The sequence below is a fragment of the Acinonyx jubatus genome, chromosome D2 (genome assembly GCF_027475565.1).
Source record: "Acinonyx jubatus isolate Ajub_Pintada_27869175 chromosome D2, VMU_Ajub_asm_v1.0, whole genome shotgun sequence".
Taxonomy (NCBI): domain Eukaryota; kingdom Metazoa; phylum Chordata; class Mammalia; order Carnivora; family Felidae; genus Acinonyx; species Acinonyx jubatus.
The window spans coordinates 70,005,091-70,027,785 of record NC_069393.1 but is presented as its reverse complement, the minus strand read 5'-3'; the positions used below and the strand labels follow the sequence as shown (position 1 = coordinate 70,027,785).

Here is a 22,695-nt window from a genome sequence, read left to right as displayed (position 1 = left end):
TGAGCGGACGCTAAGCGCCTGACACAACGAACACCAACTAAGAAGGCATTCGGAGGACAACAAATGTGAGGGCATAGTGCCAGAAGACAGCAAAGGTGCCTTCACGTGAAAAAAGACCTCAAGTCCTGTGTTGTGAGTCCAACTGTACCATTTTTGTTTTTAAACACGAGATTCACAAACATGGATTTTTCTGGAAGGGCAGAAAACTATCCCTAAGTCTCTCTTATTCACAATTGGGCCTCAAGCAAGATAAATGAAGGGAGATACAATTCCTACGGAAGGGGAGTTTGGAAAGCATATTCTCCGACTTGATAATATCTGCAACAGAACAGCCTCCAGGACTCAATTCATAAGGAACAATGAACTCCCATTAAATCGTGTTTGAGGCACAAAAGAAACATTTTTGCAAATCCTTAGAAGAACGCATCTGTAAAGCATGTGAACAAACTCCCTTAAAATACAACTTAAGTACAGTTTGGGATGTGACTTGTTTCAGGTAGTTCAGGTTTTTAGGTCACAAATTCTTCCATTTATAGGAGCTTAAATAAGTAAGTCAAAATTTGGCTTTCAGCAAGGATAGAAATTGCCACTTAAACTTTGTATTTTCTTCATAAGGTGTTACTTTGGTTTTTAGCTTTGTCTGAACAAGAACCTATGTCCTACGTTGTTTAAGACGTTTAAGGCTGACTGAGATTATATTTTAACGTGAAAATGAAAACAAATCTCAGCTACATAGAAACTTACCTCTGAAATGGTCTCTACTTCACAATGGTAATAACTTTAAAACAAGTTGGCCTTTTTTCTTTAATACGAATATCCCTTTTTTGGGTTAGTAGAAGTGTTTATACCTATTTTGGACCTCTTTTCTACTTTGTACGGCATTCACCTGAAATGAAAGCTGGCCAGATTTTTCTGACAGGTCAAATGGGCTTGGTGCATCTTTGCGCTCACGTTACATACAAAGCTGGAATTTTAGGACAATACACTTTGGACTTAAAAGCATACTGATGACAAAAAAAGAAAAAAGAAAGAAAGGCGGCATATTGAGGTTACCAGCAAACTCAGTTTCAACCCTTCTACTAAAACGATAAACTGGGGCGCCTAGGTGGGTCAGTCGGTTAAGCATCCAATTCCTGATATTGGCTGAGGTCGGGAGATCAAGCCCCAAGTTGGGCCGTACGTGGGGCTCTGCATGGAGTGTGGAGTCTGCTTGGGATTCTCTCTCTCCCTCTCTCTCTCTGCCCCACCTCTGCTCACACTCTCTCCTTCAAAATAAATAAATAAACTTTTAAAAATTAAAATTAAATAATTTTAAATTAAATAAAATTAAAAAAATAAAAGGCTAAATTTACCGACAACCAAAACAATACTGTTTAGTCAAGTTTAAAGTTTTCTTATTTAAATTTTTACTTCTCTTTATTTTTAAAGTTTACTTATTTATTTTGAGAGAGCGAGCATGAAGGAGCGGGCATGAGAGGGGCAGTGGCACAGAGAGAGGGAGAGAGAATTGCAAGCAGGTTCTTCCCTGAGCCTGAGGTTGGGTCCAGTCTTTAGAACCGTGAGATCATGATCTGAGCTGAAATCAAGGGTCGGACACTCAGCCGACTGAGCCACCCAGGCAGCCTCTATCTCAGTAATTTAATAGCTTCTGAAACTTCTAAAAACTCGTGTATTTAACAAGGCTTTGTATTTTTTAAAGTATTAAATTGTTTTTTTCATTCAGTTTTTACAAGCAAATCTAAGTAGGAGGTGATGGCAAATAACACCAGCTTCGCCTTAGAAGAAGGAAATGTGACACGTGGCTCAGTTACCCAAGACGAAACCCTTCCCTGTCAGGGCAGAGAGAAGCTGAGCCTCCCTACATTCGGGTGTTCTTTATGTTCCGCTCATGGACCTCGGCATTTTGCTATCTTTATAAAATCATCACAAACGATACTAAATGTGTTACAGAGTACTTTTTAAAAATTAACATTGTGACAACACAATAGTACCAACAATACTTGAGTGTAATTGAACATGCAGAAACTAGCTACTTTACGAATTAGCTGCAGTCAATGTTTAATCCCAGACTGATGAGCCCCGCCCTAGCAGAGATGTACACTAAGAAAATTACAAGCAAACATCACCCTCAGTGAAAACACATTCAAAAAACAAAGAAAATGAAACGAAACCAAGCACGCTTGGCACGCCGGGGCTCATGATTATCTCTGAGATCTGACTGCATCATGTTCTTACCAAAAAAGGCTTGGAAAAACCACGCGTTTAAAGACAAAAGGCTTGAGGCTGTGCCCTGCAGCGTACGAGCTTAAGTCACACGAACTGAAACTAGGGATTCCGCCCTGACAAAATTCGAGCAGAAGTCTGTCCTGCCTATCGTTCAGGGTTCCGGAAGAATGGTGGAGACAGGGTGGATGAACCGGTTCTGCACCGTGATGTGCGACCCACTGAAATAAGAAAAACTCTGCAGCATTTCAGGATATTTTGTCTCCAAATACCCTTTTATATCGGCACTCTGCAAACTAAAGGGAAAAATACCCAAGATCCAGAGAAAGCCTAGCAAACCAGCTCAAACACCACAACGAACTGATAAACCCGGCTTGCTACCCAGGAGGCTTACGCAGCCATCATGCAAACAGCACACCCACCAGATCTGGACTGAACAACCGACCCACCAAACCCGAGAAATACAGCACTTGCTATTAAGAGGTTAAAAGAAAAAAGGACTTACTCTATCTCTTAACTGATTACTACCAGAAACAGTCCTGTCTGAAGTGGAACCCAGTGAAATACTTCTTAAATTATAATTTCTTTATTTGGCTTTCTGGTTATTGAGGACAGCCTGCCTATGGAGTAAATTTCTTTTATTAACTCCCTCTGCTCACATAAATATTTAACTAAAATGCTGAAAAAGAACAACTACTTTAATATACAATTTTAAATTAGTTCCAAATTGGTGAAGTCAATTTCTGTGTTAAGGCAAGTACCATGCCAGGTGGTTTTATTTCAAGCGTACATCCCAGAGTGTAAGGCATTTCAAAGCTGCATCCTCACTTTGTTCATTTTTCAAGGAGGGAGGGAGGGAGGGAGGGAGGAACGGAGGGAGGGAGGGAGGGAGGGGTTCCGTAATCCCAAATTCATTCCTCCTGGCCGTCAGCGAGACAGAGCAACAGACCAGAGGATGCTAGTTTTTTATCTACCTTGGAATAAGTAAATTTACCTTTTTTATTTCACCTCCCCCTTCTGAAAATGAGTCTTATTCCTAAGTCCTTTGTCTGAAGAAGCGGTTTCATCTAATATTGTTCCGTAATTTTAATGAGACCAGAGTGCTGGAGATTCAATTTGAAATGACATTTAAGGTCTTCTGAATTGAAGGTTGACTCAATCTGTATCTGTACTAACTATACTAAAAGGCTTTCTAAGTTCATCGTAAAAGGAAAGCACTCTAATCACCTCCAAAATGTGTTAAGGATATTAAGACAACAGCCTATAATGAGAAGGGAAATATAGAATTTGACAACAGCCGTCAGGCCAAATGAAGGCTTTGAACATAACAAATGCATCAGAAACGCACTGGTTGTTGCCAGCTGAGCTTCACGAAAACAGAACTACCTTATTAAAGCTCTAAACTAAGACTAGAGATGAATCCACGGTGAATAGTAACAAAACAATATGACAATTAATATTTGAAAGCTTATTACCTGATCGAGAATTCTTCCCATTCTGTCAAATAAAACTTTCAAAAAATGACCTTCAAAGAAAGTAGCTTCTAAATTGCACTTTTCCAATGCTTTTGGAGACCCAGGCCACTCCCATCTTAAGCAGATAGCACAGTAGTCCCGGAACTAGGGAAAAGCATTTGCATCATTAAAGAACAAACCGAAACAAATGGAGATTAAACAGAAAGTATCTCCTCACAGAGGCATGTAAATATCCACCTGCGTGCCCAGCGTTCCCTGTGAGGCGCCCGTGGGAGAGGGAGGGAGAGATGACTTGGGTAACAACACCGTCACTAGAAGCACAGGTAAGACTATAACACCTGTACCAACATATGCTGATGAATAAATAGCATGTGTTTTCCTTTAGAGGAACGTAACTCTTTACTTATTTTTAATCACAGATTTAGAGAATATTTAAAAAGCAAAGTAAGTCCTAGCCACATTTTCAAATTGATTTGGAAACGTTGCACGCAAACGGATGAACAGATGTACGTTATCGGAGAAGGCAGGCTTGGCTTTCCCATGGCGCACCTACAGGGGGCGCGCTGTCACAGGACACATCAGTGCTGCGTGGAGCGTGCTTCGCAAATGGTTTGCTACCCTCGCAGTGAAAAGGAGCTGAAAACCCAGAGTAAGCATTTAGACACCTTTATTGGGGGCGCCTGGGTGGCTCAGTCGGTTATGCATCTGACTTCAGCTAAGGTCATTATCTCCCAGCTCGTGGGTTAGAGCCCGGCGTCGGGCGGACAGCTCAGAGCCTGGAACCTGCTTCTGATTCTGTGTCTCCTTCTCTCTCTGCCCCTCCCCCCTCACGTTCTGTGTCTGTCTCTCTCTCAAAAATAAATAAACATTAAGAAAAATTAAAAAAAAAACAAAAACCTTTATTGCATTTAACTGAGTAACTGTTATGTCTGTTGAACATAAGATAATCAGGGCTGGTAGTTTATGTTTTTTTCTTTTCACCTTTTTACCAAAGTGTTGGTAAATAGGCTGGAAATAATAAGGAACTGGCCCTTCACTCCTCAGTTTACCACTCGGATAAACAACATGCATTTTCATAAGCATAAGATCTCACATAATAAAAATAAATTTCAAAAGTCTTCCCCAATATACAATTTACTTAAGTTTGAACAAAAGACATTTAGAGCATAGTTTTCTTCCCCATTCTTTCACTTTTCAGATTCTCCTTATTCAATAAAGTGACATTACTTTGACCTCTCTGGTTTGGAAATTACCTGAATTTGAAACAAAACATGTCCTCACCATGAAGCACTAACTTTGATTTTTAAAAGAAAAACATATTCAAAACCACCAAAAAGCCAGCTTCTTCAGTGTATTGTGAGTTTTAACTGATTTGGCTTTCAACAGACCATTTTCTATCCTTAACCACTCACCAACATTTAATTAAGCGTTTTTCCATTAACATATCTGAAATTCTGACCTAGACAGCAATAGTTTAAAAATTGTTTCTCTCTCTTGTCTGTTTTCTAGCACTTCTGAAATAATCCTAATAAGTGCATTTGTAGAAAATGGAAATGAAACTTCACAGAAAGAATAAAAGCAGTTTAAACTTCCAGGGGATACTACTGAGATTGGGACCACTATTGTATTGCCTTTACTTTCTCGTTCATGAAAGTGCTAGCTTGATGTGAAATATTGGGGTTCAGGAGCAAACAGTCAAGAAGAATTCTTGAGACATCTTTGGCACAAAGAGGTGGTTTTATTAACGCATGGGGACAGGACCTGTGGGCAGAAAGGCTGCACTGGGGTCGTGAGGAGTGACTGATTCTATACTTTCAAGTTGGGAGGGGGTCAGGGACAGCGTTAAGTCTCTAAGGAATTTGGAAGCAAGGTTTCCAGGACCTTGAGGGGGCTAGCTGTTGTTAGGAAAAGGTCATTTACTACTAAGAGTAAAAGTTTAGTCATGAGACCCTTCAGATATATATTAGCGGGCCATATGTTTGGAGGATGATTGCTAACATATATTCTTGGGGGGCAGAGATAAAGGAAGTTTCTACAAGGATTTTTATAGAAGACTTACAGGATCCTGGAGGTTGGGATGATGTTAAGCTGAGACCGCCTTTTGCCCCTAGCAAAGGGTCAACATCGAGGCAGCTGGGTTCCTAGAGGAAGGTCACTCTGCCTGTCTCAAGGACTTGCCGATGGGCTAGTAAGGGAGTTTACTTTTTTTTCTGTATTTCTTTTGCCTTTGTTCTCCACATCACTAGCTACAGAATTACTCTAATTACTCAAGCAGTAATGTGGACTTGCATTCAGGCTTAAAGTACTGAGGTGCATGCAAATTAATTATACATAACAGCACACTTCAATCTCAAGGATTTAAATGAAAATTAAATGTGCATTGTTCTGACTTGAGACTTCTCAAAACCGGGAATTCTGTGAAATGCTAGAGAGGGAAGAAGACTGACAGAAGGCTGTTTAGTTCACTTCTTCACAGATGACCTCTGAGAGAGTCCTTCCAGACAGGCAGAGAAATCCCGCGCAGGGGCAGGGCATGAGGGGGTGGGCACTTGTAAATAAATAACGGTGTGGGTGAGAACAGAGGTGGAGAGGGGGTCAGGGCAGTGCCTGTGGAATGAGAGCAAGGGTGGGTGGTAGATACAAACATTTAAAAGTTATGTTTTGGATCAGCAGGGAAGAGGATTGGGGGGAGATACAATTTGAAGTATAGAAAGAAAAAAAAGAAAAGGAAGGAGGGGTGAGAGACAGAGGGGAAGGGGAAAGTGGGGGGGGGGGAGAGAAAGACACAGGAGAAGGGGAAAGTGGGGGGAGGAAGACATAGGGGAAGGGGAAAGGGGTAAGAGAAAGAGAAGGGTGGGGACAGAGGGGGAGGGAGACACAGGAAAGGGAAAAAGGGGGAAAGGCAGAGGGATGGGGGGAGGAGGGAAGCAAACATAAAGAAAGAAATCTTGGGACAGAGACACAGTGAGTAAAAGGCATAGTAAGGTCACCTGCCGGAAGTTAATGTCGCAGAGGGAGTTCAGGTCTTGCAGAGAAAGGGAAACCTCTGGAGAAATGACCGTGGGTAACAGGACAAGGTGTGTATGTACACTCTTACTAGATTTCATGTCCAAAAATAACTACCTCACTTACCTGCCTATGAGCATCTCGGAGGTAGGTGTCATATCCAGTGCCCTCGACATGGTAGGATGATTTTGCTTCATCAGGTACCAGACAGAGAAAACTTCAACGAAAAAAGCCACAAGCAGTAACACAAATACTCTGACAATTCAATATCTTTATGTCTTAAACTATCGAGTGATATCTTCAGTTTAGCCAAACACTGATGCAAATGGAAACCCGAAAAACAAAATGACATAGGCATAAGTACTTAATCTTGAATCGGTTTTACTGATTACGCTTTCATTATCTCAAAGGTTTTATTTAAAAATCACTCATTTCACTTAAAGTAGAAGGAAGCCTAAGACGACAACTTCTTTCTACATTACAGCACAATGAGAGACCGCCGTTATCTGCTCATCTCAGGAAACCGGCTTCGAAGTAATTGAACCGAAGATTTTTATGCACCCTAATTTTACATCTTGAGCCACAGGCCATCTCTCTAAAGTCACCTGCCAGAACCAGGCATAGCAGTGACAGCACTGCAAAGGCAGAAAGAGAACATCGCCACAGAAAGCGCACTTAAAAAAAAAAAGGTAAAAACCACAGTATCAAAAAGGTAGAGTCCTAGGCTTAGTGTAGGTCAGTACACGTGTACTAAGTACAATCTGTCAAACCGGAACTTCCCCCTGTTGTTCCAACTGGGAATTACTTACAATGATTGTTATTAAAACAAAGTAGGGTACTCTGAACGTTTACTTAACCACTACTGTTTTTGTCTCTATATTCAGACAGCTCTTCTCTTCTGCTATTGACTGTTGCCCCTAGGCTGTCACTTGCTACATAAACATGACAAAAAGCTGATATAATCTTCAGATAAAAGAAGGGAAAACTGAATTCACAATATATCACTAGAACAACCTAAGAACAGAGCTATCATAGGTTATAAAACCAAGCAAAAGAGATGTAAGTCACATTTACATGGCAACTCACCTATTTACAATTTTATGGACTTCGGTTTTCCCATCATTTTTGGGGTGGTCTGGAGTAGCAGGAGGTGAAGAACTAAGCCACTCTTGATTTGAAAGAGTGTTATCTGGTGAAATATCAGTAAATAACGGGTCTTCTTCGAGATCTCTACGTTTAATTTAATGATGTATTAAAAAAAAAAGACGAAATTTTAGTACATTTTCTAAACCAGAAGATTGTCTACCATTCTCTTTTCTAATGTCTTAGAACACATTACATAACTTTACCAGTAAAACAATTACATTTTATAGGGATATTAGTCTCTTACATGCACATCAAACTCAAGAACGTGTTGATTTTGTTAGGTTTAATGAATACCACTTGTGACTTAAAGGGATGGTGCTATCACGGCATCTAAACTTTATTTTTGAAAATCCTGTAACCTGTAAGAGGTTTTTTTTTGTTTTTTTTATGAATAAGGGAGAGAAGTAGGAGGAGAGAGAAAATTGCGATTCAATATAAGATGCTGAACTTGCAGAGTTAGATGGGAACTTACACGGCTCCTGCTATCAATCCGTTTTCCACCACATCTTTATCTTCTGGACACACAGGCTTATATTCAGTATAATTTCTTTCTTCTAGGTTTCTTAGGACCAAGTTGTAAAGAATGTGCTCATTGGGTTTTTGTAAGAGATGTTCAAACATTCTTAATGTCATTATGCTTATCTGAAACCAAAAATGATAATAAAGGCTGAGAAATATGTCTAAATACATTACACTTCTTGCCATCCTGTGAGTCATGCTTTCAATTTTCATTTACTGGTGTATTTTTAAATCATTTTTTGAAGTTTATGTATTTATTTTGAGAGAGAGCGAGAGCACACGAGCCAGGGAAGGGCAGAGGGAGAGAGAGAGACAGAGACAGAGAGAGAGAGAGAGAGAGAGAGAGAGAGAGAATATAAAGCAGGCTCTGCACTGTTAGCACAGAGCCTGATGCAGAGCTCAAACTCACAAACCGCGAGATCGTGACCTGAGCCAAAACCAAGATTAACCCACTGAGCCACCCAGGCGCCCCGCATGCTTTCAATGTTTAAAGCCACGTGAAGAGGCTGCACTCAAAGCATCACAAGTACATTAAAGTCATATTTCCAAGAATGGAAGTCCAATTCTAAATCATTACATAGCATACCTCATCAGATATGTGATCACAATGTTCGATTAACCTATGTCTTAAAGGGTGTCTGCTAATTTCGGCCAGAGTTTCTGGTTCCCTCTGTTCTCCAAGGATAAAAAACACCATTTCTTGAAGCAAAACGTCAGAGGTTACTTGCCGAACAATGCGATGGAGCAGGGCAGTTGACGTCAGAATACCCATCTCAGAACTGGGCATAACAAACAGGTAATTAGTGGGCAAAAATAACATGAACACAGCAACGTTTTCTTTTTTTAAAGGAAGAGGGCCACTCACGTTTGCATCAACTGAGGTTCCATAACGCCAATAAAAAATCTTTCATGAACAGCTTTGGCAAGAGCAACAGCAGCAGTCTAGAATATAGGAGGAGCATCATTATCTTCTTTTGTTTTCATGGAAAAGAGAGATTAATCTGTAACATCGACAAGCCAGTCTGCACCCTCCATCTGAATTAATGTGGAAAAACAATCATGCCTATTGACCATCTTGTTGATGGCACATAAACCTGGGTTAGATGTTAGCTACTTGGTCCTTTACATTTCATCTAAATTTCCAAGAACAAGACAGATAGGACAAAAATATTATCCCAGTCACATTACAGTATTAATATCTCCCCAAGGAGGTGAAATGGTGAGAGGTCGATGTCACCTCATGAAGCTTTCCATTGTAATACTTAAAGACATATAAGGTCAGCGCTTGAGCTGTGATTTATTCCAGAGTTGCAACACACACACACACACACACACACACACACACACACGCGCGCGCGCACATGTTTTTTGGTTTATTTGTTTGTATTTATTTTACTGTGCTATCCTAAGATAATTAAGATATATTTGGGGATAGAAACTGAGGAAATTTGACTTAATAGACATTCACATTTAAAAATTATCAATAAATAACAAAAAAAATTCACACCTTTTGTGCTTCCTTTATGAGTTGATCACAATAATCAAACCAGGAAAGAAATGAAATTAAGGCTCGTTTTCCTGGAAATGCTGAAGCATCTTCTTTATGACTGTATGAGTCCAAGCTGTAGGACATGGGAGAGAAATGCTTAGTCCAAAGTTATCTGAAAGCATTCATCCAGTTCAGTACATATGGAAAGATGAAGGTATGTGAACTTACACAGTAAGATCTATTTACACAGGCAACGCCGGATGACTAAAGAAAGCCAAGGGGAAAAGAAAACCTTTTAAATCAAAAGTTGTAAATAATTTCACTCATTAAGTGGAAACAGAGAGACTAACAAGAACGCAGCTGTGGAGGAAAAAAACACACAGACAGCTCCTCATGCTTCTGCCATAAATATGACCAAGTGGCAGGAATGAAGTGTCTGAGGTTCTCAGCCGCTGGGATGGAAGAAAAGGAAGGTAAAGGAAGGTGTGCAAAAAGAAACAAGCAGGCTGCTTCTCTTCCTGCCTTGCAACACAGTAGTAAAGTAAACCCATGGGTCTGCCCTAAGGATGTTGGCAGAATATCAGGGGGAAAAGACAAGTAGGGGGGTCTGGATAGCTCAGTTTATTGAGCGTCCCAATTCTTGATTTCGGCTTTGGTCATGGCCCCAGGGTCACAGGATGGAGGCCCACGTGGGGGTCAGCTGAGTATGGAGCCTGCTTGGGATTCTCTTGCCCTCTCCCTCTGCCCCTACCTTGCTCACACTTGCTCTCTCTCTCTCTCTCTCTCTCTCTCTCTCAAATAAATATTTTAAAAAGTGAAAAAAAAAAGACAGGTAAAAACCAAGGAAGAGTTAACAATACACAGAAAAATTATAACAGGTTATTATACTAAAATATTAGGCTGCTTATAGATGATGGGATTAGGGGCAATTTTCCTCATGCTGCTTTATAAACTTATAAATGTTCTGTGATAATCACATCTAACAATGAGAATCAGGGGGAGCCCCAAAAGACGGGTAAAGGGGGTAAAAAAATAAGGGAGGAGGAGAGAGTCCATATACACAGGCCACCAAACATGAGACTCCCCTAGAGGCTGCAGAAAGTATTTATAAAAGGATGTTCTGTCTTTCGGAGGGAAAAAAAAAATCAGATACAGTTATTGCTTTTAATGTAATTAAGGTCTTAATTGATCAGTATAATGGAAAAATAACTACACAGCAGCTGTATTGTTCCCATACCAACTCATTCCTGATTGGTAACAAATTTAAAATGGGTCTCCGAACATAATCCCATTTAATGATCACAAGTAATGTCCCTCTTTCCAAAACTAAACGTTTATGTCACTGCAAACAGAAGTGAACTTAAAAGTGTAGGTGGAAGAAGCCACGTCTAGGGGAAAACACAAGTAACGGTGCTCACCCCCAGTTAATTGCCTCCACGGTCTCGATATCTAGCGGATCCACTGACTGAGGTAGGGCCTTGTACAGCGAGGCGAGTCTGTCGGTCAGCAGTTCGCACAAGCAAGTGCTCTGTGTGAGGCACCTGGCGGCCGCAGGCTCCGGCAGACTTACTAACAACATCAAGCCCTCGCAGGCTTTCACAGCTATTCGGCCATCCTGATGGGAAGAACACACACCCCTTCAATTTTTGAATTAGATGTATGTGAAGCAAGTTGCCTGGAAAAAATTCAACTTAAATAGATTTAATGTTTTACACGAAAATAAGGATCTATATATATGTATATATATATTTTTTCTATTTCAAATGCATGTAACTATGATCAGGATGTGGGGCAGGGGGTGGGGGGGGAAGAGTAAAGGAGACTCACGGGACTTCTAGTAAGATTTAACAGGGAATTCACTAAGTTGTAATCCTGGTTGGGACGAATGACGGTGGCCTCCGGCAGTGAGGTGACGGTGAGATTATCCAGGCTCGTGGACAGGTCATCTAGCTGGTGAGGAGGCTCATCATCTAACTCTGCGTGCTCCAGCCCCGTGGCACCAGACAGTTCCTCTGGCTGACACGACTGTCCCGTGTCTGTTGACAAGGAATCCTGACCTTGACCTTTCGATGTGTCTTCTGAAATTACATCTGGTGTTCCTTTGGAAGCCAGTGATTTCAACTTATTCTGAAAGAGAATACATGTTCTGTAAGATTCCTTTCAAAACACTTATAAAACAGAAGTCACATTTTTATTGGTTTTTCTGTAATTAACATTCTATAATTCTATAGAATTACAATTCCATAATTAACATAAAGTCTAGCCAACGTAGCAACAGATAGAAGTGTTAGAACAAATGAAAATATTCGGACTTCAACAAACTGTGTTTTAAATATTTTATTTTACTTACTTATTTTATATTTTTTTTAATGTTTATTTATTTATAAGAGAGAGAGACAGAGGGCAAGCTGGGCGGGGGCAGAGAGAAAGGGAGACACAGAATTTGAAGCAGGCTCCAGGCTCCGAGCTGTCAGCACAGAGCCGGACGTGAGGCTCGAACCCACCAGCTGTGAGATCATGACCTGAGCCGAAGTTGGACGCCCAACTGACTGCACCACCCAAGCACCCCTAAATATTTTTAAATTGCAGAGGCATCTAGAACACTTTTCACACTAACTGCAGAATGTGCCATGACCACAGCAATGAACAGTATTAGTGATTACTATTTGACTACTGCTACAAACAACTCATGTTGGGGGCGGGGGGGGGGGGGGGGGGGGAAGAAGATTCAGGAGTTTTCAATTGCAGTTAAATGTTTCCTCCTCACTGGGTTACTGAAAATACATAGCCTCCACATTGATTCTTTTAGGACTGGTTTTCTAAGATGATTTTTCTATGTTTTCCTTTGTTTCCTATGTTTACTTTAGAAAAAGGACTCAATATTCTCAGGACTTTTTTTTTTTTTTACATTTATTTGTCTTGAGAGAGAGAGTGAGAGGGAGACAGAGAGAATCTCAAGCAGGTTCTGTGATGTCAGCATGGAGCCCAACACCAGAACTCGATCCCATGGGCTGTGAGATCTTGACCTGAGCTGAAGTCAAGAGTCAGGCGCTTAACTGACTGAGCCACCCAGGTGCCCCTCTTCAGATGGAAACAGATTTACTGGACATGTCGGCCCCACCCCCCCGACACACACACCCAGACACAAAGAGAATCTCAACCGAAGCTAACCATTCGTTTCGAGGCAAAGAGTATTTTGTTTTCCATTCGAACATAAGAACAAAAATCAAATCACACACACAGGTTAGACGTCATCATAAACCAGCTTCTCCACAGGCCCGATCACCATATTTCACCTAGCACAGAGGTGCATTAAATGCTGAATGAATTCAAAGTTCTATTTCCAAAGTTAGATGAGAGCTATGATAAATCACTTTTATTACAGTTAAAAATATAGTTTGCACCAATCTTCTTGAGAAATCGAGCCCACAGCGCATGTTAAAAGAAAACGCTTCTGTAGAACGACAGAACAACCGTCCCGTTTCCTAGAAAACTGCGTATCACAATCTTTATGAATGTAAAACATTCGATTCCATCTAAAATTCTACTAATATTGTTGAAGTGGTATCTCCGATAAGAATGGCAAAGGGCAGAATACTCTTAGGACTGCATTCAGTCCTTAAACTAGCGTTTCTCAAAGTAGGACTCAAGACTGTCAAGGTCACGGTCTTCTGTGGGGCTACAGAAAATCGCAGACTCCCGCGTCAGACCCAGACCTGCCGAATGGGAATATTCAGAGGAGGGGCCAACGAAGCCGCATTTTTATTTGTTTGTTTGCATTACTGAGTATGGTTGACAACGTTAGATTCATGTCAGTGTCCAACACTGTGGTGGAATCCGCGTCTCTTAAAAGTTCCGTAGGCGATGAGGAAATGCTGCCTTCTCTTGCACTTTGGTTCTTCCCGAAACTTTCTGCTCTAGGGATCTTAATGACAGCCAAAGCACATTTATACACACAACCCTCAGATCTCCTGAACACAGACTTCTCTTCCAAATCGCAGGTTTGCGAGACCAGATACCTGCCAATTCTCTCCAACAGGACACCAGGAGGACTCGGAACCTCCAGAACCGTAATCACCATCTTTCCCCTCAACATGAGCTCCCCCAGGGCTCCGTTCGTTCTGTCAGCGACAGCCTTGCTGGTTCGGGAGTTCACACATTCGTCATCCTTTCTCTTCTTCCTGCACGAGACCCCACCGAACCTACCTCTGGCGTCTCCTCAACATATTCACTTCATTCCAACCCACTGCTTCCCGCTTACAGTCCATGTTACTTTTTGTTGGGGTTACTCCCCCAGCTGCCGAGTTAGTTCCTCTGCTTTTCCTTCTCCACTCAAAGGAATCCACTGTACAAGATGCTGCCGCCAATTGAACTTCAGGCACAGATACCACCGTGTAATGACATCCCTGCTCCAAAATCTTCAATGGCTCCCCAGTGACTGCAGGTATGTTCATATTCCTCGTCCTGCCATTCAAAGCCTTTGACCAACTCCTTGTCTATCCCTTCAGGCCCTTCGCTTATCACATATCCTAAGTGTACTGTTTCTTGACCACACCACACACTTCTGTACCTTCCTTCCCTTACTTGTGTTCATCTATTCTTCTCTAAACAGCTCTTAAGGCTCACATCAAAGGTAGTTTCTTCTACGAAGTCTTTCCTGACCACCGAGAGCAGATGTAATCCTTTCAGCCTATCGAGGCTTAAGGTACTTTTACTTTGTAGCCTTAGGATACTCACTTTACCTCTGATTATAGTCTGAGTATGAGCCTTACCCTTGTCACCAGACTATACGCTCCTTTAGGACAAAGACTGTTTCTAACTCATTTACCATATGCATTTAAATCATAGGAGATGTAAACTGTAGCTGACATAAATGAAAAGAGAGATTAGCTTTCAGGGGACACATGCATGAGAATTGCAAAGTACTTTTGTTATCCTCTACACTTACGAGTAATATAGCTGCATTGTTCTGAAGATTCATTCATTCAATAGTGTTATTTAAGCAGTTATTATACATCATACCGGATATTAGAGAAGCTGTGGGAACCCAAAGATTAATGAGACAGGGTCCTCGTCCTCAAGGAACTTATTGGCCAGCAGGAGAAAAGAAAATGCACTTAAATAACTCTAATGCCAGGGAGACTGTAAAAATTACATTAAAAGCTTATGAACAGTCTTGAGAAAATGAAGATACCTACCACTTCAGGCTGTGGAGAGGTATGTGCTATAAGACTGGCATATTACAGCAGACATGTCACTGATTCCGGGGGTTCTTTGGAGAGAGGTCTAAATATAAACATTTCTCAGGGCACCTGGGTGGCTCAGTCGGTTACGTGTCCGACTTGGCTCAGGTCATGATCTCACGGTCCGTGAGTTCGAGCCCCGCGTCGGGCTCTGTGCTGACAGCTCAGAGCCTGCAGCCTGCTTCAGATTCTGTGTCTCCCTCTCTCTGCCCCTCCCCTGCTCATACTCTGTCTCTCTCTGTCTCAAAAATAAATAAAAACATTAAAAAAATTTTTATAAAAAAATATAAACATTTCTCTGAGGACAGGTAAATAAAGGGTATCTCACCATCACCTTACATATGCCCACAAATTTTCTCTGCTTCTGATCTATGGCTGTGTACTTCTGAGTAAGTTGCAGAGATTCTGATAAAAAGTCCTTTTAAAGCTTAAGCTCGGGCAAAAATCCATGCATTTAAGTAACTAGGGTATCTAAGAAAACTTTAGTAAAAGTGCACTTTGAGAAGAAACATCTGACTTGGCCAGACTGAGATACTGGATATATTTATATCGAAAACTAAAGGACTGTAATATCATTCTAATGAATAAGTCCTTGAAATCTGAACTCATAAATGTATTCCAGCCGTTTTGAAGCACACTTTCAAAATATGAGGCGCATCACGAGAAACTGGCATTCACAATCCTCATCTTCAACCAGAAACTTAAATTCATGCAATGGTGCAGCTCGGCTGCCTGTCCGTCTTCATCAGGAGTGCAGAAGCAGATCTCGGGTGGCTTAACTCCGTAAAGTGAGATAGAAAACAAACCCGCCCACAGACTGGCTCCAGCTTTTAAAGACAAAACCAAACCCTGACAACACTCACTCTGACAAGGCTGTGGAAGACGGGAACTACTCTCATACGTTGTTGACGGGACGCAAAACGATAAGCCCATGTAGTAAAACGGTGCGGCAGTTTCTTACGAAAATCAGAATACACTTGCCACACGATCCCGCAAACCTACTCTCAGGTAGTGACCCAAGTGTGTGAAAACCTAAATCCACGCACCAAAAAAACTGGGTGTGAATGTTCAGACGGGCTTTATTCATAACTGCCCCACACGGGAAACAACCCCAAGTCCCTCAACTGGTTGAATGCATGAACAACGGTGACGCATCCATACGATGGAATACTACTCAACAATATCAAGGACCAAACTCGTCCACAAACCTCCAATGCATTCTGCCAAGGAAAAACAGCCAGACCCCAAAGGCTGATTACATTTCTGCGACTTTCTGTAAAAGAGGAAACCTGGGACGGAGACACATCAGTGATCGCCGGGGACAGGGGTGGAGACAGGATGGCTACAAGGGACGTGCCGGAGGGCGACGCAACTGTTGTGTAGCTCGACTGTGGTGGTGGCCACGTGACTGTGTGTCAAACTCAGAGAACTGTAGACCCAAAGAGGGGAAACTGCACTGTATGTAACTTATACCTAATCTAGGGGAAAAAAAAGAAAAGAGAGAAAAAGATTTTTTAAAAAACTAAAAAATCAAAACTGTTTTTTCTACCATATTCCTAATAATTTCACTGCTGAAAACAAAAGAAAAAAGTTAATGAAAGAAGAAAGTACACAAAAATTGTCTGATTTAGGGGCGCCTGGATGACTCAGTCGGTTAAGCATCTGACTCTTAACTTCAGCTCCTGTCATGCTATTACAGTTTGTGGGTTCAAGCCCCACACTGGGCTCCGTGCTGACAGCGTGGAGCCTGCTTGGAATTCTCTCTCTCTCTCTCTCTCTCTCTCTCTCTCTCTCTCTCTTGCTCTCGCTCTGCCCCACCCCTGCTCATGTGCACACGCGTGCTCGTTCTCTTTCTCTCTCTCAAAATAAACTTAAATAAAATCGTCTAATTTAAAACTAGAAGTAAAACCCAAAATATCAGTTGATGTAATAAGTAAAGTATGATCCAATGACTATGGCTAAGAAAAGACAGTACAGAACATGAAAGCAATCCCAACTGTGATCCCAGGCTGGAGAGGTAACTCGTGACTTTGCACATCTGTCCAAATCTGCACACACCATCCCTGCCCCAGTCCGGGTCACCCACGCTCCACACTAGAGTTTGCCTGGCTGAAAACATGATAGTTTATAAACTTCTGGGACTTCTCTCTCCCTGATTTTCCCCTTCAAGCTGCATTCCTGCTAAGCCTTGATTCTATGTGTCGAGACCCTGTGCTGCCCTATATATCTGGCTCAACTATTTTCTCTGAAAATTGTTTTCCTCAGAAGATTTCAAGTTAAAACAGTGATCTTAAGTGAAAAATAATTCTAGGAGGTAAAACAAGCCATATGATACCCACAAAAGTAATTCATTCTAATATTACTTACAGAATTGAATTCTCAAAATAATTTTAATGTAAGCATGCTTTGAAGGTTGACAAGAAGCGTACCGCACCTCCAGAAAAAAATTAACCAAGTAGGGATTTTGTTTCAGCTTTGCACACACGATACAGAGAAACTGGATTTCTTCATTTTCCGTTGGTGTTGCAAGGACTTCACCGCACAGTCGAATTAATTTCTGTCAAAAAATTTAAAACAAATTTTGAAACTTAGGTTACTTTTTACAAGTATGTAAACAGTCGTCTGTTTGCCTTACGTGTATTTAAATTTTTCAAATAATGCAAATACCTTGCATTTTTCAGATAGAACGCTATTTAAAATCACCTATAACAAAACAGATTTACTCATTTTTCAATTGCCCTAAAAAGGCAATAAGGCGCACAAGAAACTCTCCTTGAGGTATCACAGAGGTAAGTTAAAGGAAAAATTGATGTATAAATTTTTAAGAGAAAAACATCAAGAGCATATATAATAATACCATGTCGGGTAGACAAAAAGCTCAAGGATTTGCTCATTTACATGTTATTTTGAGAAGAACTTCATGATTTTTACTCTCAGAAAAATTGCATTAAATAATTTATACGCTCAAAGAAATCCAATCAAATTTAAGGGGGAGAAAATACCTGCACTGGCCTGTGTACATTAATGTGTGGGAGTAGTGGCTGCTGGATTCTTCCCAGAAGTTTAGTGTAGAATACCAACACCTGCTGTCTCATTCCTGGAGGACACTGGGTATGCGAAAAAAGAAACACGAACAAGAAGAAAACAGGCAATACAGACACACTCAAAAGCCTTTACATTAGAGACGAGGAGAAATACACACGTGAATATATTGCACCCTCAAAAGCCAAGGCAATCGGCCAACGAATGAGTTCGTCAGAATCAAATTCTCAACCCAATATTAATGACTGGTATTCTGGAAATAAAATTACATCTGGGACTATAATATAGCTTATGGAACCACAGGCTAATGTAATTACAAGCAGCGTGATAGTAACACGTTGTTGAGATCAGAGCTGGTTCAGGCAACATCAACCTGTTTATGTGCTAAATACTACAGAAACATGAAACTACTATGGTCAAATCTACGGCTAAAGCAAAAGCAGAATCTTGTTACTTACACTAATGATGGGTGATCAATAACCCTCCATCATAGAGATGCAGGAGTAAACAAAGCCTTCCAACACGTATATGTAGATAAAAGGAACCCTCTGGTATAAAATGCTGTGATTCATTCTAACAATGCTGCTTTACATTAGTTGCAAAATTATTTACATTATGATTATTATAAACAATGAAGAAGTGTTTATGACATGCCAGCTGTTTTCGATCTTTGCTGAAAAGGAGGTAAATGATTACTTACTCTGTGGGTTAAGAGAGCACGAACTAACAAGGTTCTATGTTCTATGATTGACCTCCTTATGCTGCCTCGCAATGAAAACAGTCACAAAATGAATATATTTCCACAGCATCATCACAGACACGCTATCTGGAAACAGTATAAACTATAATATTAAGCACAGTATTTTTTTAGATAGCAAATACCTTGCATTATTCAGATAAAACATTAATAATGTTTTAATCACCAATATAAAAATTAATTTGCCAGTGGTACAATTATTAACATTCACTCAAAAACCAATTAATCTATATTCAAGTTAGTGTTGCAAAGCCCCTCTCTCCACATGACAGGAGAAAGAAGGGAGGAAGGAAATGAATTGCAGGGCACTGGAAGCAGATGTCCTGTCTCTAAAATATAAATTACATGAATTTAACTTAAAATGAATTGCGAGTATTACAGACTTGGTTAAAAGCAAACTGTCCTTAACACCACTGTTCGTGACTCTGTCTGGTGTTTCAAGATGTCTATTAATTTTTTCGTCAGTTGGATTTTCACACATATTACAGAAATTCACAGAACAAAACCCACAGGCTTTGAAACTTGCCTTCATACACAATTTGAAAGTTTCTTGGTAAAGAATATTATTTATACCATAACATCAGTTTTGCAAAGATTTCTCAAGATTCACGAGGCCTAAAAAGTTAACCTGGCTCCACTCATCAGTAGAGGTCATGTCAGAACAATCAGTGACATTCTCTTTCAGGACTGTGAAAAAGAATTCCTATTTTCATAACACAACGTTCACTGGGTTCCTTCTCGTGTCCTATGGCTCTGAGTGTGTGCACTTGACTTTATTTTCACAAATGTTTACGCTGTAATTCTAAGCAGCCTAAGTACCAGTTGTTGTCTAGAGCATTTGGAGGCTTTGCTAGCTCTACGGAGAGTCACATTCGTACAGCCTGCATGCTTTCTGTTTTTCACAATCCTGACTTGAATCCTGCCATGCTTAATAAGTACCTCTATAATTAAATTTAGTACTTGGCAGCTTCTCTGTCTCTAAGACATTAATGCATGTATTACATGCCCAAGAACACGATGTGGATTAGGAACTTACGTCAGCTTTCCCTAAGGTATATAACGTTTCCAAGATCTTGTGATGAAGCAAATATTCCATGCATGGCCCTGTCACTCCGAATTCTCGCTCACGTTCTTCTTGCAGCAAAATACCTAACATCTGGTCCAGATGAGAAGGGATATTTGTATCTGTCACTGGGGCTTTATCATCTAAATAATAATAAAAAAAAAATTCATCAAACATTCAAACATTTTAAAACTGCATATTTGTACCCAAATACTCTTGATATTTCCCCTATTCTAATTCAAACCGAGAAAAATCTCAACTACACACAAGTTTATATTCATGGTATAATTATCTTTGCCGGGATTCAGATGATTCTTTTTGCCATATTCTTATAAAAAAACTGAATCAATATTCTGAAATATATTCTATTAGCTAATGTCCATGCACGAGAATTCAAAATAAGAGCCATTTATATGGAAATGGGAACTTGACCAAGAAAAATACATGTAAATCAATATTTTGTATGCACTTGCAATTACAGTTGTTTTTCTTTTCAATCAGCCAGTTCAGAAGATCTGAATTTTAAGTCTATATAGAAACAGGTTGGCCTTTAAACATTGAGCCGAATCAGGCAGGATGTGTAGAAAAGGCAGGTTCTGTTTTGGACTGCTACTGAATCACACAGTAACACTGGCAAGTCAGACATTTATAGCCCCTAATTAATCTCCATTTGTGAACGCATGAGGAGCTCAAAGAAAAATTTTGGACATCTCTCATTAACAGACAACTATTCACAAAGCTAAAGCTTCTTCTCAGGAGAGTTCTTATAAATCCTATTGATTTTTTAAGATAAAATTTCATCGATACTTTTCAGAGTTCACAGTTCAACTTGAAAATCACATGGTTTTATCAACCTGTCCTTATTGTTAAAATTACTCTTAATAAAGGGGTTAAATTACTCTTAATAAAATGTGAAGTTTTCTAGAATATTTAAATGCAAAATATACTTGGAGGGGGGCATGGGTGGCTCAGTTAGTTAAGCGTCCAACTCTTGATTTCAGCTCAGGTCATCTCACAGTTTGTGAGATCGGGTCCTGTGGAGCCTGCTTGGGATTCTCTCTGCCCCTCCTCTGCTTGCATGCGTGCTCTCTCTCTCTCTCTCAAAATAAATAAAAATAAATAAACATCAAAATATACTTGGAAATGCCAAGTTCTTACTTACATTTCTATTGTCATTTACTTACTACTGTCATAGTATGTACAACACAATCCTAGTATGCTATATATTTATTTGATGACATGTTGCTTTGTCTGTATGTGTGCACATTTTTGTAAACACACAGTTTAAACCATAACACTAAGCCCTACAGAGAAAACAATGGAAAGACAAGAGTCACCCTTGTTTCCAAGGAGGACATATGTACCAAGTCTGATATAATATCTGGCAGGTATTAAAAGCATGGCACCTGGAGGGATACCTGGGTGGCTCAGTCAGTTCAGCGTCCGACCTCGGCTCAGGTCATGATCTCCCGGTTTGTGAGTTCAAGGCCTGTGTTGGGCTCTGGGCTGATAGCTCAGAGCCTGGAGCCTGCTTCAGATTCTGTGTCTCATTGTCTCTGCCCCTCCCCCACTTGTGCTCTGTCTCTCTCTCTCTCTCTCTCTCTCTCAAAATTAAATGTAAAAAAAAAAAATTTAAACAAAACAAACAAAAAAAGCATGGGGCCTGGAATTAGACAACTTGCATTCAAATCTTGGCTCAGTCACTTGTAGTTGGATGACCTTGGCAAACTATTCCAGCCTCAGTCACCAACACCTGTAAAATGGGGCTAATCAACACCAGTGTTTTTGAATGATTTCAATGAAATGACGTGTGTAAAGTTCCATGCCTTAGCACATAGTAAGAATTCAAGAAATGTGAACTTACGATGTCTCATTTTGTATTCTTCTAAAATGAGTAGTCTGGCGCTAATAGAAGAGAAGTAATTTTATTTGAAATCTATTTTTTTTAATGATTTTTCTCCTTTAATTGCTGACTTGATATAAACATTCCAGGGAAGAATGAATGTTCAAGCATGGTCTGTTCACAGTCATTAACGGAGAAAAATGACCAGAAAGACTGTTTAAATTGAGAAGCAAATAAATTGTAAATTTGACTTGACAAATTAAAATCTTTGCTCCCTAGAAGGCAACATGTAGTTTCTGCCGTCTACCCTCATCCCTCCGAAGCTGTATGTAGGTCTCCGTGTGCCGCATTTGCTATTCCTTCTACCTGAAATGCATTTGTCCTCCTTATCTATCTTGGAAACTCCTACTCATCCTTTAAAATCCAGGTTAGAGGGGCGCCTGGCTGGCTCAGTCAGCCGAGCGTCTGACTCTTGATTTCAGCTCCGGTCATGATCCCAGGATCGTGGGATGGAGCTCCACCCTGGGCTCTGCGCTGACGGTGCAGAGCCTGTTTGAGATCCTCTCCCTCTCAAAATAAATAAATAAAAATTAAAAAATAAAATCCAGGTTCTAGACTGCCGCTTCCCATTTCTCCCTTCTTTGTTTTCTCTCTGTGCCTGATGCAGACGCACTTGTCCCATACTTTATTATAAAGTACATACTTATTTCTGCTCCTGCAGTGTAAAAAAAATCATTTAAAGCAAGAACTTAAGGGGCGCCTGGGTGGCTCAGTCGGTTAAGCGGCTGACTTCAGCTCAGGTCATGATCTCGCGGTCTGTGAGTTCGAGCCCCGCGTCGGGCTCTGTGCTGACAGCTCAGAGCCTGAAGTCTGTTTCAGATTCTGTGTC

The 22,695-nt window shown here is 40.5% G+C and overlaps 1 protein-coding gene across 2 annotated transcripts in view; it reads right to left on the bottom strand.

The window, feature by feature from the left end:
* The window catches only part of FHIP2A (FHF complex subunit HOOK interacting protein 2A), a 37,558-nt gene that overhangs the window by 5,135 nt on the left and 9,728 nt on the right, over window positions 1–22,695 (bottom strand). For both annotated transcript variants that reach the window (XM_027063189.2, XM_053207856.1), the window contains 12 exons: window positions 19,937–20,106; window positions 18,104–18,208; window positions 17,536–17,658; window positions 11,686–11,985; window positions 11,277–11,473; window positions 9,877–9,991; window positions 9,235–9,311; window positions 8,956–9,148; window positions 8,323–8,492; window positions 7,791–7,934; window positions 6,831–6,921; window positions 3,699–3,842 (listed from right to left, as the gene is read on the bottom strand). In XM_027063189.2, the coding sequence (XP_026918990.1) occupies window positions 3,699–3,842; window positions 6,831–6,921; window positions 7,791–7,934; window positions 8,323–8,492; window positions 8,956–9,148; window positions 9,235–9,311; window positions 9,877–9,991; window positions 11,277–11,473; window positions 11,686–11,985; window positions 17,536–17,658; window positions 18,104–18,208; window positions 19,937–20,106 (1,829 nt within the window). The remainder of the gene's footprint in view (window positions 1–3,698; window positions 3,843–6,830; window positions 6,922–7,790; window positions 7,935–8,322; window positions 8,493–8,955; window positions 9,149–9,234; window positions 9,312–9,876; window positions 9,992–11,276; window positions 11,474–11,685; window positions 11,986–17,535; window positions 17,659–18,103; window positions 18,209–19,936; window positions 20,107–22,695) is intronic.